This window comes from Macaca nemestrina, chromosome 9 (assembly GCF_043159975.1).
Source record: "Macaca nemestrina isolate mMacNem1 chromosome 9, mMacNem.hap1, whole genome shotgun sequence".
NCBI classification, from domain to species: Eukaryota; Metazoa; Chordata; class Mammalia; order Primates; family Cercopithecidae; genus Macaca; species Macaca nemestrina.
In genome coordinates this window covers 143,897,981-143,918,689 of record NC_092133.1, presented here as the reverse complement: position 1 = coordinate 143,918,689, position 20,709 = coordinate 143,897,981, and the positions used below count along the sequence as shown (strand labels likewise).

Genomic DNA, 20,709 nt, shown 5'->3' with positions numbered 1-20,709 from the left:
CATGTTCACAGCAGCATCAGTTACAACAGCCCAAAGGTGGAAGCAACCAAAGTGAACATCGGCAGACAATGGATGAGCCAAGTGTGGTGTATACGCACAAGGAAATACTATTCAATCTTAAAAAGGAAGGAGAATTTGACACATGCTACAACATCGATGAACCTTGAGGACATGCTAAGTAACATCAGCCAGTCACAAAAAGACAAATACCACAGGACTGGACTTATATGAGGTACCTACCTAGGTAGTCAAATTCATAGACAAAGTAGAATGGCGGGTACCAGGGGCTGAGGGAAGAGGGATGGAGAGTAGAGGTTTAATCAAGACAATATTGAGTGTGTGGAGAAACCGGAACCAGGTGCGGCCCTGAGCGTGTGGAGAAAGCGGAATCAAAGGCGGCCCTGAGCCTGTGGAGAAACCGAAACCAGTCGCGGCCCTGAGCCTCTGGAGAAACCGAAACCAGTCGCGGCCCTGAGCCTCTGGAGAAACCGGAACTAGTCGCGGCCCTGAGAGTGTGGAGAAACCGGAATCAGAGGCAGTCCTGAGCGTGTAGAGAAACCGGAATTAGGAACGGCCCTGAGCGTGCGGAGAAACTGGAATCAGGAGCGGCCCTGAGCGTGCGGAGAAACTGGAATCAGGAGCGGCTCTGAGCGTGTGGAGAAACCGGAATCAGGAAGGGCCCTGAGCGTGTAGAGAAACCGGAATCAGGGAGGGCCCTGAGCATGTGGAGAAACTGGAATTAGGAGCGGCCCTGAGCGTGTGGAGAAACCGGAGTCAGGAAGAGCCCTGAGCGTGTAGAGAAACCGGAATCAGGGAGGGCCCTGAGCGTGTGGAGAAACTGGAATCAGGAGCGGCCCTGAGCGTGTGGAGAAAGCGGAATCAAAGGCGGCCCTGAGCCTGTGGAGAAACCGGAACCAATCGTGGCCCTGAGCGTGTGGAGAAACCGGAACCAATCGCGGCCCTGAGCGTGTGGAGAAACCAGAATTAGGAGCAGCCCTGAGCGTGTGGAGAAAGCGGAATCAAAGGCGGCCCTGAGCCTGTGGAGAAACCGGAACCAATCGCGGCCCTGAGCGTGTGGAGAAACCGGAATTAGGAGCGGCCCTGAGTGTGTGGAGAGACTGGAATCAGGAGCGGCTCTGAGCGTGTGGAGAAACCGGAATCAGAGGCAGCCCTGAGCAGCCCTGAGCGTGTGGAGAAAGCGGAATCAAAGGCGGCCCTGAGCCTGTGGAGAAACCGGAATCAGAGGCACAGCCCTGGGTGTGGAGAAACAGGAACCAGGAGCGGCTCTGAGCGTGTGGAGAAACCGGAACCAGCAGCGGCCCTGAGCGTGTGGAGAAACCGGAACCAGGAGCGGCCCTGAGCGTGTGGAGAAACCGGAACCCAGGCGCGGCCCTGAGCGTGTGGAGAAACCGGAATCAGGGGCGGAATCAGAGGCGGCCCTGAGCGTGTGGAGAAACCGGAATCAGGGGCGGAATCAGAGGCGGCCCTGAGCGTGTGGAGAAACCGGAATCAGAGGCGGCCCTGAGCGTGTGGAGAAACTGGAATCAGAGGCGGCCCTGAGCGTGTGGAGAAACCGGAATCAAGCGTGGCCCTGAGCCTGTGGAGAAACTGGAATCAGGAGCGGCCCTGAGCGTCTGGAGAAACGAATCAGAGATGGCCCTTAGCGTGTGGAGAAACCGGAATCAGCAGCGGCCCTGAGCGTGTGGAGAAACAAATCGGAGGCGGCCCTTAGCATGTGGAGAAACCGGAACTCACCCTGAGCAGCCAGGCAACTCCTTCTCCACAGAAAGGACTTGAAAAGCATCTTTTTGTTTATTAAATCATAAGACATCTTTTGTTTATTAAACAGAAAAATAAGCTTTTCTGTTTATGTCACCAAAATAACTATCAGTGTGTAGTTCCTAAACCCAAAGAGAAGAGCGAGTTTCCAGCAGGAGGGTAGGCTCAGCAGCATCCACTAGCATGGCACTCAGCGTGGAACATTAGGGTGGGGTCATAGGTGGCCTTGCTGGGTGCCACCAGGGAACTGTGGGGACATAGGGCTTTGTCTCTCATGAGCCAGATGAACCCAGACCCTCTGAGGTGTTCAGCTGTCTGGGGAGAGGGCCGTGTGGTGGCCACAGGTGAAAAGGGTCAAAGGAGGATTTTTGTTTTTAGACGGCATTTGTCATGTCATATTTACATTCAGATAGACGACTTCGAAGATAAGGAAACACTGGTGATGTCAGAGGGAGGGGATGCCGGTCAGCCCCAGGACCTTGAGCAGACAGTAGAGGGCTGGCGTCTGGGGAAGGTGGAGGGGGTCAGGAGAAAAGGCAGCTGCAGGGGGTCATAGTGGGTGGGAGCTGCTCATTGCTGCTTAATTGCCTCATTTAGGAGATAAACTGAGGCCCTCAAAGGTTTAAAGTTTACACTGATGTGGCAAAGTGAAAGAATAAATTAGAGAATGGGATGTAAAGACTAAAAATATTAATGAGTTTAAAGATGGACACAGTCTCTCTGGGATACGGATGGTAATTCTAAAACAGCAGAGACAAAAATATTTTGGCAATAAGCCTGCCTCTTCCATCTCCTGAAAACATGCCTTAGAGGGTCAGGACCTGGGAGCCCGCCTCTGGGAACTGCGTCCTCACCCGCTTGTGGGGTGGCCACGGTGCTCCGTGACTGCTCTCCTTCCACACACACCTGGCCAGGGGATTTTTGGAGTGGGGAGCAAGAGAAGTGGGAGCTGCAAACCAGGCACCAGGAGAACGACAAAGCCTCACAGGACATTGTGTCCAAATACCACAAGTGACATAGTGTGAATGTGAATTCTTTATTTTTCATTCGGTTTTCCCCACTGGTTTGTCATCTGTTTTCAAGTAGACTGCAAGTTCTATTTAAGGAATCATGAAAGCCCTACTGTCCCTTACCCGATGATCATCTCAAGTTGGGCAAGACGATGGATTAGGAGGCTGTTCATGCCTGAAGACAGCCAGAGCAGAAAGAAAGGAAAAAAATACAAACTAATAAGAACAAGGCATTTGCATGAGTACATACACACAATCGTATATCCAATGTAAAGGTATAACTATATCAGATAATTGTACTGAGACAGCTGGCCAGCATTGTCCCAAGTACCTGACACATACCAAGAATCCTCCTAATGACTCTAGGAGTGGCACTGCTTCTGCCATTTCACAGGCAGAGAAAGTAAAATACAGGAAGGCAACGTGTGCAGGATCACATGGCCAGAAAGTGATAGATCTGAGGCCAGACAATGGGTCCTGAGCCTAATCCAAGCACCTGTTAAATTCATTGCAGCCAGACAAACCACCCTGAGGCTCAGCTCTGGTACCCAAGGGACAGGGGAGTGAGGGTGAGGCTCCTGGGTACTCTGCTGGGACAGTCACCTGAGGATCGTGTGACACGCTGAGAAGCCACAGGTAAAAAGTACAGTCATGTCACTCAACAACAGGGAAACATCCTGAAAAATTAGCTGTCCATTGTGTCATCATGCAAACACCACAGAGTGGACCTACATACGCAAGGATGGGGTAGCCTCCTACACTCCTATGCTGTATGGTACAGCCAAGTGCTCCCAGGCTGCACACCTGGACAGCAGGTGACTATACACAATTGCAATACAACAGTATTTGTGTATCTAAACATAGAAAAGGCACAGTAAAACATGCTGTAAAAAGATAAAAAATGGTGCACCCATATAGTGAACTTACCCATAAACAGCTTTTAGAACTGGAAGCTGCTCTGGGTGAGTGAGTGGTGAGTGCACACAAAGGGCTACGACATCACCATATGTAGCTGTAGACTTCGTAAACACTGTACTTGTAAGCTAAGACATCACCTCACACATCTGTAGATTCGTAAACACCGTACCCGTGGGCTAAGACAACACCACACACAACTGTAGATTCTTAAAAACTGTACTCGTAAGCTAAGACATTACTGCATGTGGCTCTAGACTTCGTAAACACCGTACTTGTGAGCTAAGACAACACCACACGCAGCTGTAGATTTGTAAACACCGTACTTGTAAGCAGACATCACTGCACACAGCTGTAGACTTCGTAAACACTGTACTCATGAGCTAAGACATCACCGCATGTGGCTGTAGATTCTTAAATACTGTACTCGTAAGCTAAGCTATCACCCACATGCGGCTATAGACTTCGTAAAGACTACTTGCGAGCTAAGACATCACCGCACGCGGCTGTAGATTCATAAACACTGCACTTGTGAGCTAAGACATCACCGCACGTGGCTGTAGATTCATAAACACTGTACTCATAAGCTACACTAAATCTGTAAGAAAATTCCTTTGTTAAATAAATTTCCATTTAGTGTAACTCTATGTTGTAAATTCCTTAAAGCTTTTTGACTCACTTATAAAAACAGAGTAAAACATATTGTACAGCTGTACAAAAATAATTTATCCTTATATCAAGTTTTCTATTAAAAGTTTTTGACTTTTTAAACTTTGTTAAAAACGAATACACAGACACACATTAATCTGGGCCTCCACAGGGTCAAGATCACCAAAATTACTGCCTTCCACCTCCACATCTTGTCCCACTGGAAGGTCTTTAGGGCAGTGACATGCACAGAGCTGTCATCTGTGTGAACAATGCTTTCTGCTGGATTCCTCCTGAAGGACCGGCTGAGACTGTCTTACAGTTAACTTTTTTATTGTAAGCAGAGAGAATATACTCTAAGATAACGACATTAAAGGTAAGTACATAAACTGGTTACACAGGTATCTTATCACAATCCAGTATTATGCATGTACTGTGTATGATCCTACATGTTACATGTTTATACAACTGGCAGCACAGGTTTACGCTAGCATAGCCACAAACAGGTAATGTATTGCATTATGATGGCCACAACATCAATAGACTCCATTTTCACAGGAATTTTTCAGCTTCATTACAGTCTTATGGAACCACTGTCATTTAGGGAACACTGTCTTGAAGACCACTGTGGTCTGTCATTGACAGAAATGGCACTATGCAGCACATGACTAATTCAGTAAAGGGGCAGGAGCTCCACTGAGAGCCCAGCTCTCAGTCTGCTAAGACCACAGGCCGTGATGAGTGGACTAAAGACCACCTGGAGAACTGTGGCCCCCTCCCAGCGAATCCTTCTCATGTACACATGTATGCACACGAATGCACACACACGTCCACATGCATGCACACGTGTGCATACTTTTAACACAACTCCACATACAAAATGCAAGGCAATACTAAGACTCAATGTGCATGTGCACATGCACACACATGCAACACACACAATACTCACATAGCCCACACATCAGCACAAACTCATCTGCATGCACACATGTACACATGCAACATACTTGCACACACATAAAACACTTGGTACACTACACTCACACATGCAAACTCACACTTGAACACACATGCACATGGGAGTGCACTTGCATTCTTGCAAACCTTCATACACTTGTACCACACACAGGCACCCACCCATGCAACACACACATGCATACTCATACTTGCATGTACTCATGTTTGCACAAATACATGCTGCATATTTGTATGCACACACACATATGCAAAGTCATAAATGTGTACACATTTGAAACAGTCACACAATTGCAACATACTTGCAACACTCATGACACACACATGCACGTCTACACTTACAGCACACACTACACTCGTGCACATGCATGTGCAGTAGAAACATGTAATATTGCACACACATGCACACTTGTAACACACAACAGCATATATACACGACACACTTGTACAAACTCATACTGTCATGCGTATATGCACTTGTACTCACATCACTCACCCACACAACACATAACACAGGCAAGCTTGCATATGCACAAACTCATTAACATGTGCAGACACTATTCACATACTTGCAACACACACATGCATGTATTCATAGCACACTCATGCACTGAAACACACACACACAAGGACCTGACCGGGTGAAAGGCTCTTGTTAAGCTATTTGTCTTTATCTCTGTCTTCACTCCCTCCATTCTGCTCCTAAGTCTGAAGTTTATTGATGCACTTTTATTCTGTGCCCCCTGCTCTCAGGATCTTGATACTTGGACTAACACTGAGCAGGAATTAATTTAATATCTATGCTTTTCTGGTAATACCCTTTAATTATGACTTCAGGTTACAAGCCCTGAGGAAGCTAAGAAAGTTTTCATCCTAGGACTTTACACCAATGTAATGTTCTTAAGATATAAAAAATTGCTAAAACTATTTCTTTTTCTTTTGAGACAAGGTCTTGCTCCATTGCCCAGGCTGGAGTGCAGCAGTGTGATCACGGCTCACTGTAGCCTCTAACTCTTAGGTTCAAGCAGTCATCCCACCTCGGCTTTTTGAGTAGCTAGGACTATAGGCACATGCCACCACACCTAGCTCATTTTTAAAAAATGTAGAGATGGAGTCTTGCTATGTTGCCCAGGCTGCTCTCAAAACTCTTGGGCTCCATGATTCTCCTGCCTTGGCCTCCCAAAGCACTGAGATTACAGGTGTGAGCCTGTTCCCAGCCTTAAAAACCCCATCTTCAAACGCAGACAAAAATATATATATATTTCCTATCTAAAGTCTGAAAAACTAAAGTGTTCATGGAAAGACCAAATTGGAAGTCATTGAGAGACTTATGAATTCATTTAAAATGAATTACATTGTAAAAATATTTTTAAAATGAACAGTCACTTTCAAATAGTATTAACACAATTTCATCATTTCCTTCCTGCACATGTGGGACTGTAATCTGTTCCAGAAGCAGGGAGAGTGTGTCTCCTCACTCTGTGATGCAGAAATGCTCTCCATGGTGACCTGTCACAGATGCAGGCAGGTCCCACCCACCATGGCTCCAAGAATAAAAAAGGCATCAGAAACAGAGGCAGAAAACCAAGTAGAAATGGCTAATACACCTGTTTAACCACTGACTTCCACAATGGTCGTCTTCCTCTGTAGGCCGTCTTTCTTGTGTGTGTGCACATTCATATTCTCTCTCAAGGAAATTGCATGTGCATACCAATAAGCTAACCTTCTCCACAGTAATTAGACGATACATGGCCAGGTGCCTTGGAGCTCCCAAGTGAGTGTGCCATTAAAGCAACAGGAACAGTAATTAATCCTGTGACAGACCCTAATGCAGATCAAGTGAGAAAACCACCATCCCATTTTTATAGGAAGAGTAACAAGAAAGAAAAGGGTCAGTGCTTTTAGTGGCTCTCATATTTCACTGCCTCCCGACTGCTGGCCTTGGACTGTCGACTTTCTCACCCTCTGTGGTCAGCAGCCCTAGGCCAGTGGAACAGAAGAGGTGAGTCCTCTGTCATCATCCAGCTGCTGGAGCTCACAGTGACAGCATCGGCCCCGGTCCAGCTCTTCACAGCATTCCTTTACTTTGTCCTCACAGGTGCCCGGGAAGACTGGTTTTACTGCACCTGTTCTGAGCACCTCCCCCCCTACTCCCCAAGCTCCTGCTGAAATGTGATCCCCAGGGTTGGAGGTGGGGCCTAATGGGAGGAGCTGGAGTCATGGGGACAGATACCTCATAATAGACGCAGGCCCTCCCTGCGGGGGAGCAGGTTCTTGCTCTACCAGCTCCCAGGAGAGCCGGTGGCTAAAGGCAGTCTGTCCCCTCCTCCTACCATGGATCTCTTCACTTGCGGCTCCTCTTTCCCTCCACCATGAGTGAAGCTCCCTGAAACCTGACCAGAGGCAGATGCAGGCACCACACTTCCTGTACAGCCTGCAGAACCCTGTGCCAAACACACTTTTCTTTATAAATCACCCAGTCTCAGGTGTTCCTTTGTAGAAACCGAAACTGACTAAAGCAAGAGGGAAACAGGTTACAGAGCATAATACCTCGTTCCCAGAGCAGCTGAATTCTTACCTGTGTGACCCAGAGCCCCCTCTGCCAGTGGCTGCAGCATGAGGTGTGTTACATGCTAGTAAAGGTCGAAAGTGATGCTGCAGATTAAAGCTGGATGTATTTTTACTTGGGAATATTTAAGGGAGGTTTAAGGAAGGAGAGGGCTTTGGAGCTGAGCTTGGAGGACTGGAGGAAAGGCCCCTGGGGCCAGACTCCTTGGAGGTGGGCTGGGGGTTGCGGACTGTGAGTAGGTGGTGGGGGCATCAGAGAGCAAGGCTGGGACGCCACTGAGGTTCTCTGCACTGAGGGTAAGGGAGAAGGGACCCAGCCAGACGGAGGGGGCCACAGACAGACCCAGTCAGAAAGGTCAGAGAGAGAACATCACGGAGAAAAAACCTGAAAGGAATGAGAAGAGTGAGAGCAGCCCCAGAAGCCGGGAGGGAAGGGCAGCGTCTCCCACCCGAGGGCATGCGAGGAAGAGTGGCACATGGTCCATCTAGAGAGCAGCAGGGAGGGTTCAGGGGTGCCTGGGCAGGGCCCAGTGAAAGGAAGTTGCTCTGCAATGTAGAGCCAGACTTTGCTTTTCTTCTTTGTATGTAAAGTGCTGAGGATGGGGGTCAGGTCTGAGTCTTGTGAAGATGTCTGGCATCCAAGGAGCTCCGCTCGGCACTGCTCAAAGGTGAAAGCCTAGGCCAGCGAGCAGCAAGAGTGAGCGGCGTGGGTGCCAACCAGACCCACGCAGTGGTGTGTGGGAAAGTGAACTGCACTGCAAGCTCCTGTTCCCTACGTGCTCTCACTTCCATTTCAGATGCTTTCCAAAGCACCTAGCAGCCTAGTCAGGGAAAAGGTTACTCTTATGAGGGCCAGGCCACAGATAGAACTGCATACATGTGTTATTTGATGAGATATTGCTCACTTCTCCAGGAAGTCATACAATTATGAGATATTTTCCAAAGAATTCTTACAGGGAGTTAAGTAGACATGCTTTAAAGCCCAGAAGTGATTATTTAGAAAATTGTATGCTCAGAAACAAGTTATCTAATGTAAAACTACATTTCTGATTTTTCTAAGTGTTCCAGACTGAACTTTGTCCCTGGCAGCTGGTGGCCTTGGGGGCAGGCGTTGCCTCTGGCCCTCAGCCTGCAGGGCCTCCCGAGGGCTCCTAGGTGGCCACCACTCTTCTGTGATTTCATAACTGTGCAGCCAGGGGTTCTGTCGACCGGAGGGCCTGATGGAAGAGCCACAGGGCCAGGCATGCATCTACAAGTGTGAACCGTCAGGGCGGTCGTGGCTCCTGGCCCTGGCACGTGAGCTCTCAGCCACTGGCTGTCCCATGCAGGCTGTTGGGACATCCCTGGCATCCCCCCACCAGATGCCAGCTGAGCCACTGCCCAACTTGTGCTGATCGAAAATGCCTCCAGGCCCGCCAGACACCCGAGGCACAGGCACACACAGCAACATGTCACGGAGCGGCTGCTGACGGCGGTTAGGGAAGACACCACGTCCCACACACTTCACCTAAGCAACAAAGAACGGGCACCTCCACAGTCGCCAAGCGGGAAATGATCTGTTTCAACGGGTAAAGTCTGCAGTAAAAATGACGCCTTCTTTCCTTCCTCTTTGGCATCTTAGTGGGTCCTCCTTGGTGGGCAGAGATTCCTCTGAAGGGCTTCTCACCCTGCTCAACCCCATCCCTGCCTTCTGGAGTCCTCACACACTCACCAAGAACTCCACTTCTCAGGGGGCGCTTAGGAGGCCACATAGAGAAGGTAACCTGAACCCTAACCCCTAATTTAAGCACCTTCACAAAACATCATGTAAATAAATGTGGGCAGGATGCTGACATTCTACAAGGGGGGCAAAATGGTGCCTAAAATAGGAAGGAAAAGAACCAAGTGCCTGCCTTCCGGTGAAACGGTCAGATAAAGCGGCTTTGGCCACACTCCTGCTATCACACCGGCCACTGCCATCCTGCAACAGTTTTTCTTTTTCTTTTCCTTTTTTTTTTTTTTTGAGACAGAGTCTTGCTCTGTCTCCCAGGCTGGAATGCGGAGGTGTAATTTCAGCTCACTGTAACCTCTGCCTCCCGGTTTTAAGCAATTCTCCTGACTCAGCCTCCCAAGTAGCTGGGAGTACAAGTGCCTGCCACCAAACCTGGGTAATTTTTAGTGGAGACGGGGTTTTGCCACGTTGCCCAGGCTGGCCTTGAACTCCTGACCTCAGGTGATCCGCCTACCTCAGCCTCCCAAAGTCCTGGGATTACAGGCATGAGCCACCGTGCCTGGCCAGAGTCTTCAATTGCAAAGTTCAAGCCAATGCCTAACTCCACCACTTCACTCATAAGACAATCACACTCTGAGCAGATAAACATCACGCGCACCCCTTCTTCTAGATGGACACCTGCATGCAAGGCCACAGAACAAAACATAAAAAGGAAAAGAAAAAAACCCAGAAGCGTACAGTACCTGTCATGTCTCAGGGCTCTCATGTCCACATAGACAGTGGTTGGGTCAGGTCCTGAGGTTCCCTGCAAGCAACAACACAGAGTGGTTAACTCAAGTTTACGTGGAAGGAGACTGGGGTCTGTGCTTCTACTAGCTAGGAAACATTTCTTTGGTAAAATGTTAAAGTGAAAAATAAAACTAAAAGCACTTAGACCAGCAATCTCTGCAAGGCACCTGCTAACTTTCAGTTTGATAACTTAAATTCCAGAAGGCATATCTTATTAGGATAATACTGGATTCACACAGCTTGACCGCCAATATATAAAAATAGGAAAGAAAGGAGACAAGCCACGCACTGTGCCAAAAAAAGGGAAGGCTGAAACTGCCAAGACGGCGGCTGCAAAAGCAGGTTGGAAGGATATGAAGCATCTGTGCAGAGAAATTTTACTACATGCATCCACCTTTAACAACAAAAGGTGTACTTTGAGGGCCCAGGACAGTGAAGCAGATGCATGATGTGGATGGACAGGCCAGGGAGGGAGGTGAGGGGAGCATCTTGCTCCTCCGGGCTCTGCTTGTGCTCTGGCTCTCTGGCCTGAGGAGGGCATTTTCGGCTGAGACATAGGTCAGAGAAGGGGTATTTTATCCTGGTAAGCTGGGCAGGACTTGGTGGTCTGAGCCACTGGGCTGTTGATTTTACACAGGAGTCCAGAAATCTTTTCTTGGCACCATGAATTGCTTGAAAAATTATACCATGCTGACTTCTGACCAGTGACCTCTGTCCACAGAATAGCAGTATCATGAAGGCTGTGTTACAAACCAAAATTGTACAACCATTTTTGGGGAAGGCAATACAATACCTTGGTTGGAAAAAGACAACCTACAATAAATTTGCCAAAAAATAAGGGAGCACTTCAGAATTCATTTGAAGAATTACACTAAAATTCTTCAGGAGAGAATTCCAAATTTTGTACTAAAGGCACACAATTTTCTTATATTGCTTATATATAAGAAAAAAAAAAGACAATGTCATTAAAATACACCATAGTACTCAATAACCCTGGGCCCTGGTATCTCACCACCGAGATAGGGAAAAAGAACAGCACATGCGAGTCAGCCTCCCGGCGGACGCTCCCAGTGACAGCTCTACCCCTGCTGCTCAGCAAAGCCACGCCACAGACTAGTGCCGAGCGGAGAACCGGCCACGGTGAGTAACGCGAAGTACAGCCATGGAGGGTCAATTAAAAAGTAAATGGAAAACAGGTGGAGAATTAAGTAAAACAGAGATGAACCAAACTGGCAAAGGAACCACTGACCGCGCACCCCGGGAAGACAGCGTCGGCTACGCGTGAGGCCGGAACGTGACACTGCCCGGCAGGCAGCACCCACGATCACAGGGTCCGCAGACCCCCGGCCAATCTCTGCACTCAACTGCTAGTCTGTCCCATGGCTGGATGCGGGCAAGGCAGCGGGGCTGGGCAGGGAGGCATGGGTGTGACGGACAGGAAAGTCCCCTACCTGCTCGGCCAGGGTCCACAGCCTGTGAGGCTACAGCAGCAGAAGGGTGAGGATGAGGAGAGAGGAGAGAATACCAGACAACAGAAACCAACACACACAACACATAGACACACATGACCCGACAGTGAAAAATGGGATGGAGAAGAGGGAGGGGTGGGGAGGAGAATGCGAAAAGCAGGAAACAAAATGAAAAGAAGATCAAAAACAACATCAAATATGGAAATCATTAAAATTAACCACTGTACAAGACTAAAAGAAATGTTTAAAAGATGTCAACATATCCACGGAGCAACAGAAGAGGGCGAAGCAGGTGACTAACCACGGCGCAGGGACCTGAGTCACTTCGAAACACAGAAGGAAAATGGTGGCACTGCACCGTCTCACTCACAGCACTCTCTGAGGGACGTGGGAGTGGCAAGTTTCATTCGCTAAATCAGCTGAGGTAGTTCCGAGGTTCTGATTCCAGTAACAATGGAGAGCCTGTAAGCTTTTACACCTGAAATTAGGGCACTAGCCCTCTCCACCTAAACGATGAGGCAAAAGGAGAGGCCAGCGCGCATCTGAAGCCTGAAAGAATCCAGCGCTGGGCTCTCACATGGTCTACTCAGCAGCCTCAGGAGCAGTTTTCACCCCAGCAAATGTGCTCTGTTGCTGTTCCCCAAACAGATACACCAATTTCTGTTTTCTCCTCCTCATCATCCATGGCTGTGGTCCCTGCCTGCTACCCGTATTAAATCATCTACCCCAGCTGCTGGACAATTCCAGAAAGCAACTTGGGCAAGCTCTTTGGATGCAAGGTATTTTTCCCTATGTGACTTAGCTGTCTTTCCCAAACATTCCCCAGAAGTACAAAGAGTAGAAGATTTTTCACAGGTGCCTGGACTGATGCACACCTGTCCTTTGTGTGTACGGCCCAGCACCCACCCACACCCCCATGACAACAGGAGGCAGACACTAGAGACAGCAGCCGCAGCCGCAGCCGCAGCCGCAGCGGTGGAAAGGGAGTTAAGTGTTTTTCTTCTGGCTGAAATTTGGTCACAAAGCCAGATGGAAAAACTGCCACCACTCACAACAGAGCCAAGTCTATGAAAATAAGCAACGGTTCAAGATTTTAAAAGGAAATTATGATTCCACTCTTCTCTGTTACTTCACTAGGGTAATTATGGCTACTGCTGTCTCTCACCATCCTTATGTTTAAAAAGGAGAGGAAGGGCATGAAGAAAGAAAATAGCCAATAAAGGTGTGTACGCTACAAACACATAGTGGACTTTTACTGAATATATTTGAGCTGAAGCAATGATTTAAATAATTTCCTTCATGATTCCTTGAAACCTAAATATTAACTGGAACAAAAATAAGTCAGCATTCTCTCTAAATTATCCAAGTTCAGAAACTGTTACAATGGCTCAAGGTGGTATCTCAGGAAAAAATGTGCATGGCTAGTCTCAGGACTAGTGAGTACCTCCTTTCCTATCTTGTACCACGTGAAGGAGGCAACACTGCGCCTGAAGCCAAATAGGCCTGAGCATTAATAGAGAAGAATACGTGAAGGAGATAAAGAGGTAAGACACAGCTGCTTCCAAATTATAAAAACCCCTGAGGTAAAAAGTCTGAAATTTCAAGATACATACTGAGGGAGTATTTATCATATTGCCAAGGAATGCTAGCCAGTGTTTCCTTAAATACAGAGATCCCTAATGCCCCTCAGTATTTAAGGATCAAATACTTGCAAAAAGGACCCACAGAAAAACAGCATTATCCATTCCAACTAAAGCTCAATCAGAAACAAAGATAAAGCATTTTTGAAATTGCAAGTTACATTAATGAGAAAAAAGGATTCACATTAAAATCCAGTTATATAATAAAAATGTTAAGCAGTCAGCCTTCCATATCTGTGAATTTTGCATCTTTAGATTTAACCAATCTTGAATCACAAATATTTGAAAAAATTGCACCTGTACTGAACAGGCACAGACTTTTTCTTGTCATAATTCCCTGAATGATATAGTACAACTGTTTACACAGCATTTACATCATATTCAGCATCACAAGTCATTAGAGATGATTTAAAGTACACGGAGGATGTACATGGGTTCTAGGAAAATGCTGAGCCATTTTCCAGCAGGGACCTGAGCGTCTGCGGACTTAGGTATCAATAGGGAGCCTGGAAACCTGTCCCCCACTTAGGGACAAATGTATATACCAAAAAGTAAGTTTCTTACCGACATAAAAGTATTATATCAATTAGGTATTAAGTGCTTATTGCACAAATGAGTCATATTTAAATCTCAGGTGAAGATATACAGACTCACATCCCAAATATCAGCACAGAAAACACAAAACAGGACTAATTTTAGCATTTAAGCTGACTGGTGATTTTACTATTTAGCAATTCACACACCATAATATTAGCACAACCTAGTACTTGCACATAGGGCTACAGTAAGTAGAAATGTGTGAAAGAATGAACAAACTCCAAAGACCTGATACTGGGCTTATGTAGTACGCTGGGTACGTCTAAGACGAGAAAAAGCTTAGGTTGTATGTCTCCAGGCAAATGACACTCTTCAAATTGAAAGGGAAAATGACACAAAAATTTGACTACCTCTTTGTACTCCTATTTCCAAAAGAATTTCTCTATTTGCATTAAAATGTGGGGGCTGTGGAAATGTCACCGGCTTAGAGAAGCCTTCATGATGTACTCCAAGTGATCGTTTCAAAACGATTAGCTAAATATGACAGGTCCCTGCCCTAAGCACTCTAACAATTTCCCACTGATCTTGGGAAAAGGACCGGCGCTTGGTGCAGCCTTCTGTCGTCCTCCCTCTCTGGCCACCCTGGCCTCTTCCCATCTTTCCTGACCCCTCCAAAGTTGCAGGGGCTTCAGCTCAGCTTCCCTGGCCAGAGTGCTCTTCCCTCCGCACTCTCGTCACCGCTAACTCATCTTTCTTAACTCGGCACCAGCCAGCATTCCCTTAAAGAAGCCTGACAGGGAGGTTGGCCTCCCTGTGCTGCACCAGATCACCCAGCAGCTGGACGCCATCCTTCGCAGGGTCTGTGGCCAATGTCCGCCTCTCCTGGGCACGGGAAGGCACCAGGACAAGGCTGGGTCTGTGCTCATCTGCTACCCCCTGCTGTGAAATACCTTAGATTAGGTAACAGGCTGTTCACAGCTCTGGAGTCTAGCAAATCCCGGATCGAGGCACCTGCAGAGTGGATGAAGATGCTCCTTTAGGGTGGAAGTCTCATTCATGAGGGCTCCATCCTCATAATCTAATCACCTTCTAAAGGCCTCATGTCTTATATTACTGCATTAGGGATTATAGTTCAACATAGATGGTTTGGAGGGGGGGACACAGACATTCCAACCTCAGCAATCACGTCATCCACAGTTCATTTACTTTTCACGTCCTTATTGGCGCGATTGCTGTTGGTTCTTTACTCGTCCCTTTTGTTCTTTGTTCCTCCCTTCCTGCCTCCTTTTCTCATGAATAGAAAGAATATTTGTGGTATTTCATTTTACCCTCTGTGTATTTTTTGCATGATTTATTGCATTCTATCTTCACATAGTGTTATGCATTATGAAAATGAAGATTCTTGCAATGGTGCATTTCCAGGGCCCGACTTCCTGTTGTCTCATCTATTATTCCTATACACATTATGAACACCTCAGCAGTTCATATTTTTAAACGGTTAATACTTTTAAAACAAACTAAAAAATATTTACATGTCTACATATTGATAGATTCTAAAACATTTTCTTGTATTTACTCTTTTCAGTGTTCTTCATTTCTTCTTAAAAATTTGGGCTTCATTTTGCTATCATTTGTTTTCATCCTGAGACATTCTTACTATTTCTTGTGATGCGTATTTGCTGATGGATTCTCTAGGTTGGCTAAGTATCTGCTTTTCTCTTCCATTCTGAAGGATCTCCTGCTTCCAGCATTTCTGATGAGAACTCAGTGTTTTTTTTATTACTTGCCCCTACTTAGCTTTATTTCTGCAGGGGCTTTAAGATCGACTCTGCCATCGACTTTCAGTGTTTGGACAATGTGTCTGGGTGTGGTTCTTCTCATTTACTCTGCCTGGAGTTCACTGAGCTTCCTGAATCTTTGTGTTGATTCTTCCCTTCGCTCCTGGCCATAGTTCTTCAAATTGTTCTCTTGCCCCATTTTCTCTCACCCACTCCTGCTGGGGTTCCGATCACTACAGGTATGTTAGACCCACGGGTCTCAGACACTGTTCCACTGTATTTTCATGCCTTTTCTCCTTGTTTTATGCTTAGGTCATTTCTATCGGTCAGACTTCAAGTTCATTCAATGAGTCTCTCCTCTACTGTATCTAGTCTCCTATTAAACCATGGGAATTTTATTTCCAATACTAATTTTCATTTCCAGCATTTCCATTTTGTTTTTTTCATAGTTTTTATCCTTCTGCAATACCCCTCACCTCTTCAAAGATGTTGTAGACCTTTTCAACAAATTCCTGGCCTCACCTATCACAGCTATTCCAAAGTCTCTGATAATTCCAGCATGTCTCTTCTACTGACTGTTTTAGGGGCTGTCTCCTCTCATGAACATGAGTCCAATTCTCTTGCTTTTTTGCAGCTCTTTTAAATTTTGATTATATAACACAATGTTTTATGAACAACGAAGACTGTATTTAAAAGAACAGTAAATATTAAATAACATTTATCCCCAGAAAAGAATTTACAAGTCTATGGGCAGGACCCGGATGCTGGGCCCGACACTGACCCTGGAAGTCGTCTATGCTTCACGGCGAGGACCTGCTTTCCAAACGGCAGGAGACTCCGCCCACCGCTTCGCTGTTGGCTTTTCAGGTAACTGGGTGATTCTCTCTTCAGTCTCACCCCCAGCTTCTTCTATTCCACTGCCACACCCCCAACCTTTGGAAGGCAAATATATTACACATGGTGAAGGGCAAGGGCGCTGCAGAGGGATGTGCTATGCCCTCATCCCACTTCCGTTGTTGAAGTGTGAGTGGAGTTCCCACAGTGATCTGGGCCACCCTGGAGGGGTAGCCAGGGCTCTGCTGGGTGATCCGGGCCGCCCTGGAGGGGGTAGCCAGGGCTCTGCTGGGTGATCCGGGCCGCCCTGGAGGGGTAGCCAGGGCTCTGCTGGGTGATCCGGTCCGCCCTGGAGGGGTAGCCAGGGCTCTGTTGCTCACCTCCCAGCCCTCAGGAGCCCCTGCCTTTTGCACACTAAAGGTCCAGAGTGCCTCAGAGAAAATGGATCCACTTTTAGGGCTCCCCTGGGATTCTCATCTACCTTGCTAACCAGATACTGCCATTTATGTTTTTTAAAAAGTTCAGAAACCTTTTGCTTTATCATTTTTTATGGTAAATTCTTTCTCCTGGTTCCTCTGCCATGGGAAAAGCCACATACAGGTCTCTTTTCTCCTCGGAAGAAATTTAATTCATTTACATTTGAGTCTTCAACTCTCTGATGGATCTTAAAAACGATGGATCTGCGTATTAACCAGATTGTTCCGATGGTTATGGTCGGAACAAGAGTCTCTTGTGACTTCTACATCTCAATAAAAAATGGAATTCAGAAACCTTCAAAAAATTTGCAAAAATCACATTGAGCTTGTTTCTATGTTTGGCATCCAATGGATGGATCTGGATGTTGTCATCAGGCGTTGATGCAGGTGACAGACTGTCAGGAAACGGGGCACTCTGGAATGGATTACTGGTGGGGTGGGGGCCACAGACAGTGTGAACCCAGCTCAGGCCACCCACCAGCAAACTGGTCATCAGGAGCACCACACACTGGCTTTCATAAAGTTTGACTGAAGCACGGCGATGCCTGCTCATTTACATATTGCCTATTTCTGCTTTGAGTGGCACAGCAGGGCTGAGCAGCTGTGCAGGAAGCACCATGAGGCTGGCAGCCTGGACGCCGTGCTCTGACACTTGAGAGAGAGGGCCTGGGAAGGCTTTAGCTTAGGGGCTGCCGAGTCACAGAGCAGACGAAAGCACCCAGACGGACGCAGCATGACTGTTTTGTTGTACTGACTGAATGATGAACTCAGATTCTTGTTTTCTGGTTCAAGACACAGACTAAAAGCCAGGAATGTTCTGTGACTGTGACAGAAAATCCCTCGCTGAAAGCCAGGCGAACACTTGAGGCTGTGGAGTTAACCCCTCGTACCCTCTTCACGATCTCCTGGGTCCCTAAGACTCTTCTGGTGGTGATTCCAACATTCCTGGAGACAGATGGAAAGACTCACTTAGCAACTTGAAGATCCCCATGATTATCTGTTCAGTGCAGTGTCCACCAGCGCCTAGGGCACGTGAGACATCCAAAAACACTGGTAGAAGAATTTGAATGTTTCTCCTCTTTTCTCTCTCCATCCCTCAATTGTAAATTTTACAATTCCATCTGTAGGTCACAGAATGCCAGTGATGGAAATGGAGGAAGAGGAGGCATCACCTAGAAAGCCGTGGGTTTGACGCTGGTCATGGTAATTCCAGAGGCTTTGGCTTGTTTCCCCTTTGCATGAAGGGCGAGTGCCTGAGTAGATGTAAAAGCAGCAGCTGCATCACGGTGGTTTCCTAGGGCTGTGGAGAGCATGAGGGCAGGACGAGAATGCAGCGATGCTGGGCAGCGAAAGGGAGGGGCGGGAGCAGTCACCAGCTGTCACAGTTTAGTCACCGTACATCTCTACCTTCCTCCTGTATCAGGAGAACTCCACTTTTTGAGTCCTGTTTGGATACAGAGCCCTCGTGGCTCTACAGGAAGTAAAAATACCAGAAGTCCCCTTCCCAGCCTTCCTGGAAGCTAGGGTGTGGGGAGATGACTAACCAGTTGCATCCATTTACAGGACAAAGCAATTGGGCTCTTGCTGTCGGCAGTGAAGGTGTCCTGACATGATCCAGGTTTGGGGAATGCCATGCTGGTGGGGAAGTCTCGTGTTCACGAACAAGGTCAGCAATGCAGACTTCATGTTCTCCTCACAAGAACATGCTACTGCACAAGCGGCTCCTAGACGCAGGGTCCCAACACTGGTCCTACTCCCTTGGTGGTTCTGAGAGCCACCTATTGGTGCCTCAAATTGCCAAAGGTGGTTTCCATTGCTTACAGGTCAGAAAGCTGACTGATGTGCAGGGTACCTGGAAGACGGTTTCCATGATCCCCAGCACTGGCTGGGATGCCGTGTAGCAGGAGAGGGCGTGAAGTTCCTGCTGACGGTGGCTCATTCCCTGAGGCTTTCAAAATCCCCAACAGCACCTTATTTATTTCCTTCACCTAAAAGCAGTGTAGGGGGACAAGGAAACTGAGAGCTCAAGTTAATGCAAGTCTTATTATAACTTTATTTTGAGAATTACTTAAGATTTACATCATCTCCTGAGCCTTCCACATTTCTTTTCCTTTTTTTTTTTTTTTTTTTTTTTTGATACAGTCTTGCTCCATCGCCCAGGCTGGAGTACAGTGGCACGATCTCAGCTCACTGCAACCTACACCTCCCAGGTTCAGGCGATTCCCCTGCCTCAGCCTCCCGAGTAGCTTGGATTACAGATGTGTGCCACTGAACCTGGCTAATTTTTGTATTTTTAGTAGAGACAGGGTCTTACCATGTTGAGCAAGCTGGTCTTGAACTCTTGACTTCAAATGATCCACCCGCCTCAGCCTCCCACAGTGCTGGGATTACAGTGTGAGCCACCATGCCCGGCTCACTTCTTTCAACAATCCATGACTCTTTCTATTACTAGGGTGGCTGTATTTCTCTTTCGTTGTGTGAGTTTCAAGAGTTAAGGGTCACTGCAATAGTTACTATTGATTTAATCCCACAAAGCTACTTATAATAAAGCTGCCCTCTTAGGTAAATCAGGTATTTTTCTATATAATAAAAATCAAAGTTTCTGTTGATGTTTTTTTCCTAGTAAATAAACAACTGAGGTCTCTTTTGGAAAACAGAATACCTCATGTTTTTCTTCCCTTCTACTAGAAGGAGGATGCTAATTTTTCTGTTACAGTGAACAATATCTCTAAATGTAATGCAACAAGAGACCTTCCAGTTTACATTTCTGAAGAGTAATTGTGGCTGTGAGAAATATATTCCCAAGTAATAAATGACACCTTCTAATAATACTAAAAGAAATTTATGTGAAAGCTAATTAAACACAGAAGTCATAATTTGATCTTTCTAATGTCCACTTTTATCATAAATTCAATAAATTCAAATTGTTTTAAAGTCATTTTTACAGCTAAAGATTCTGGGAAATGTTACTCCTAAGAGTAACAAATAGCTTTTACTTCTAAATTTTGTTCTGTTTTTACCTCCTAGCTTTGTCAATTAGGAAAGTTCACTTCTCAGGGCCTCCATCTCTCATCTTCAAATGACTGAAAGGGCCCTTAAGGAGCATGGGAAGACCTAACTAGAGGCTGTCTGAATCCAACAGTCAGACCTAACTAGACGCTGTCTGAATCCAACGGTCAGACCTAACTAGACGTTGTCTGAATCTAACAGTCAGACCTAACTAGACGCTGTCTGAATCCAACGGTCCAATGCAATGACTAAAGAATGTATTTTTCCGGTGTGAATGTCTCTTAAGGTGCAAGCCCCAGACTTCCTATTTGAGATGAAAATGCTGTTAGAAGGTTGAAGAATAGTAAACCCTGGGTTTTCACTTGCAAGGAACAGTTAACAGATGTCGTGTGAGCTTTTAGCTGGTGAAGATTCACACCAGGGGTTCATTTTAGAGAAAATTCATCATGCCAAGTCATTTTCCACGGGAGACTACACTCTAGTCAAGTAAGTATATGTTTAATTTCTCTAATGTAAATTGTATTTATTACACAGATTGGCAGTTAAAAGAATCAACTTTGGGAGGCTGAGG

General features: G+C 46.6%; 1 protein-coding gene and 2 long non-coding RNA genes across 3 annotated transcripts in view; 1 reads left to right on the top strand and 2 right to left on the bottom strand.

Moving 5' to 3' along the window:
- The window catches only part of LOC105490816 (disco interacting protein 2 homolog C), a 378,821-nt gene that overhangs the window by 24,415 nt on the left and 333,697 nt on the right, over positions 1–20,709 (bottom strand). Inside the window, 2 exon segments of the mRNA XM_011756731.3 lie at positions 10,350–10,411; positions 11,847–11,876. Coding sequence (XP_011755033.2) covers positions 10,350–10,411; positions 11,847–11,876 — 92 coding nt within the window.
- On the bottom strand, positions 2,802–10,338 carry LOC139356439 (uncharacterized). Its single transcript, XR_011608407.1, has 2 exons — positions 7,290–10,338; positions 2,802–2,964 (listed from the first exon to the last, which is right to left on the bottom strand). It is a non-coding gene; the product is annotated as an uncharacterized lncRNA (long non-coding RNA).
- On the top strand, positions 16,556–18,797 carry LOC139356440 (uncharacterized). The gene is made up of 3 exons (XR_011608408.1): positions 16,556–16,686; positions 18,257–18,332; positions 18,693–18,797. It is a non-coding gene; the product is annotated as an uncharacterized lncRNA (long non-coding RNA).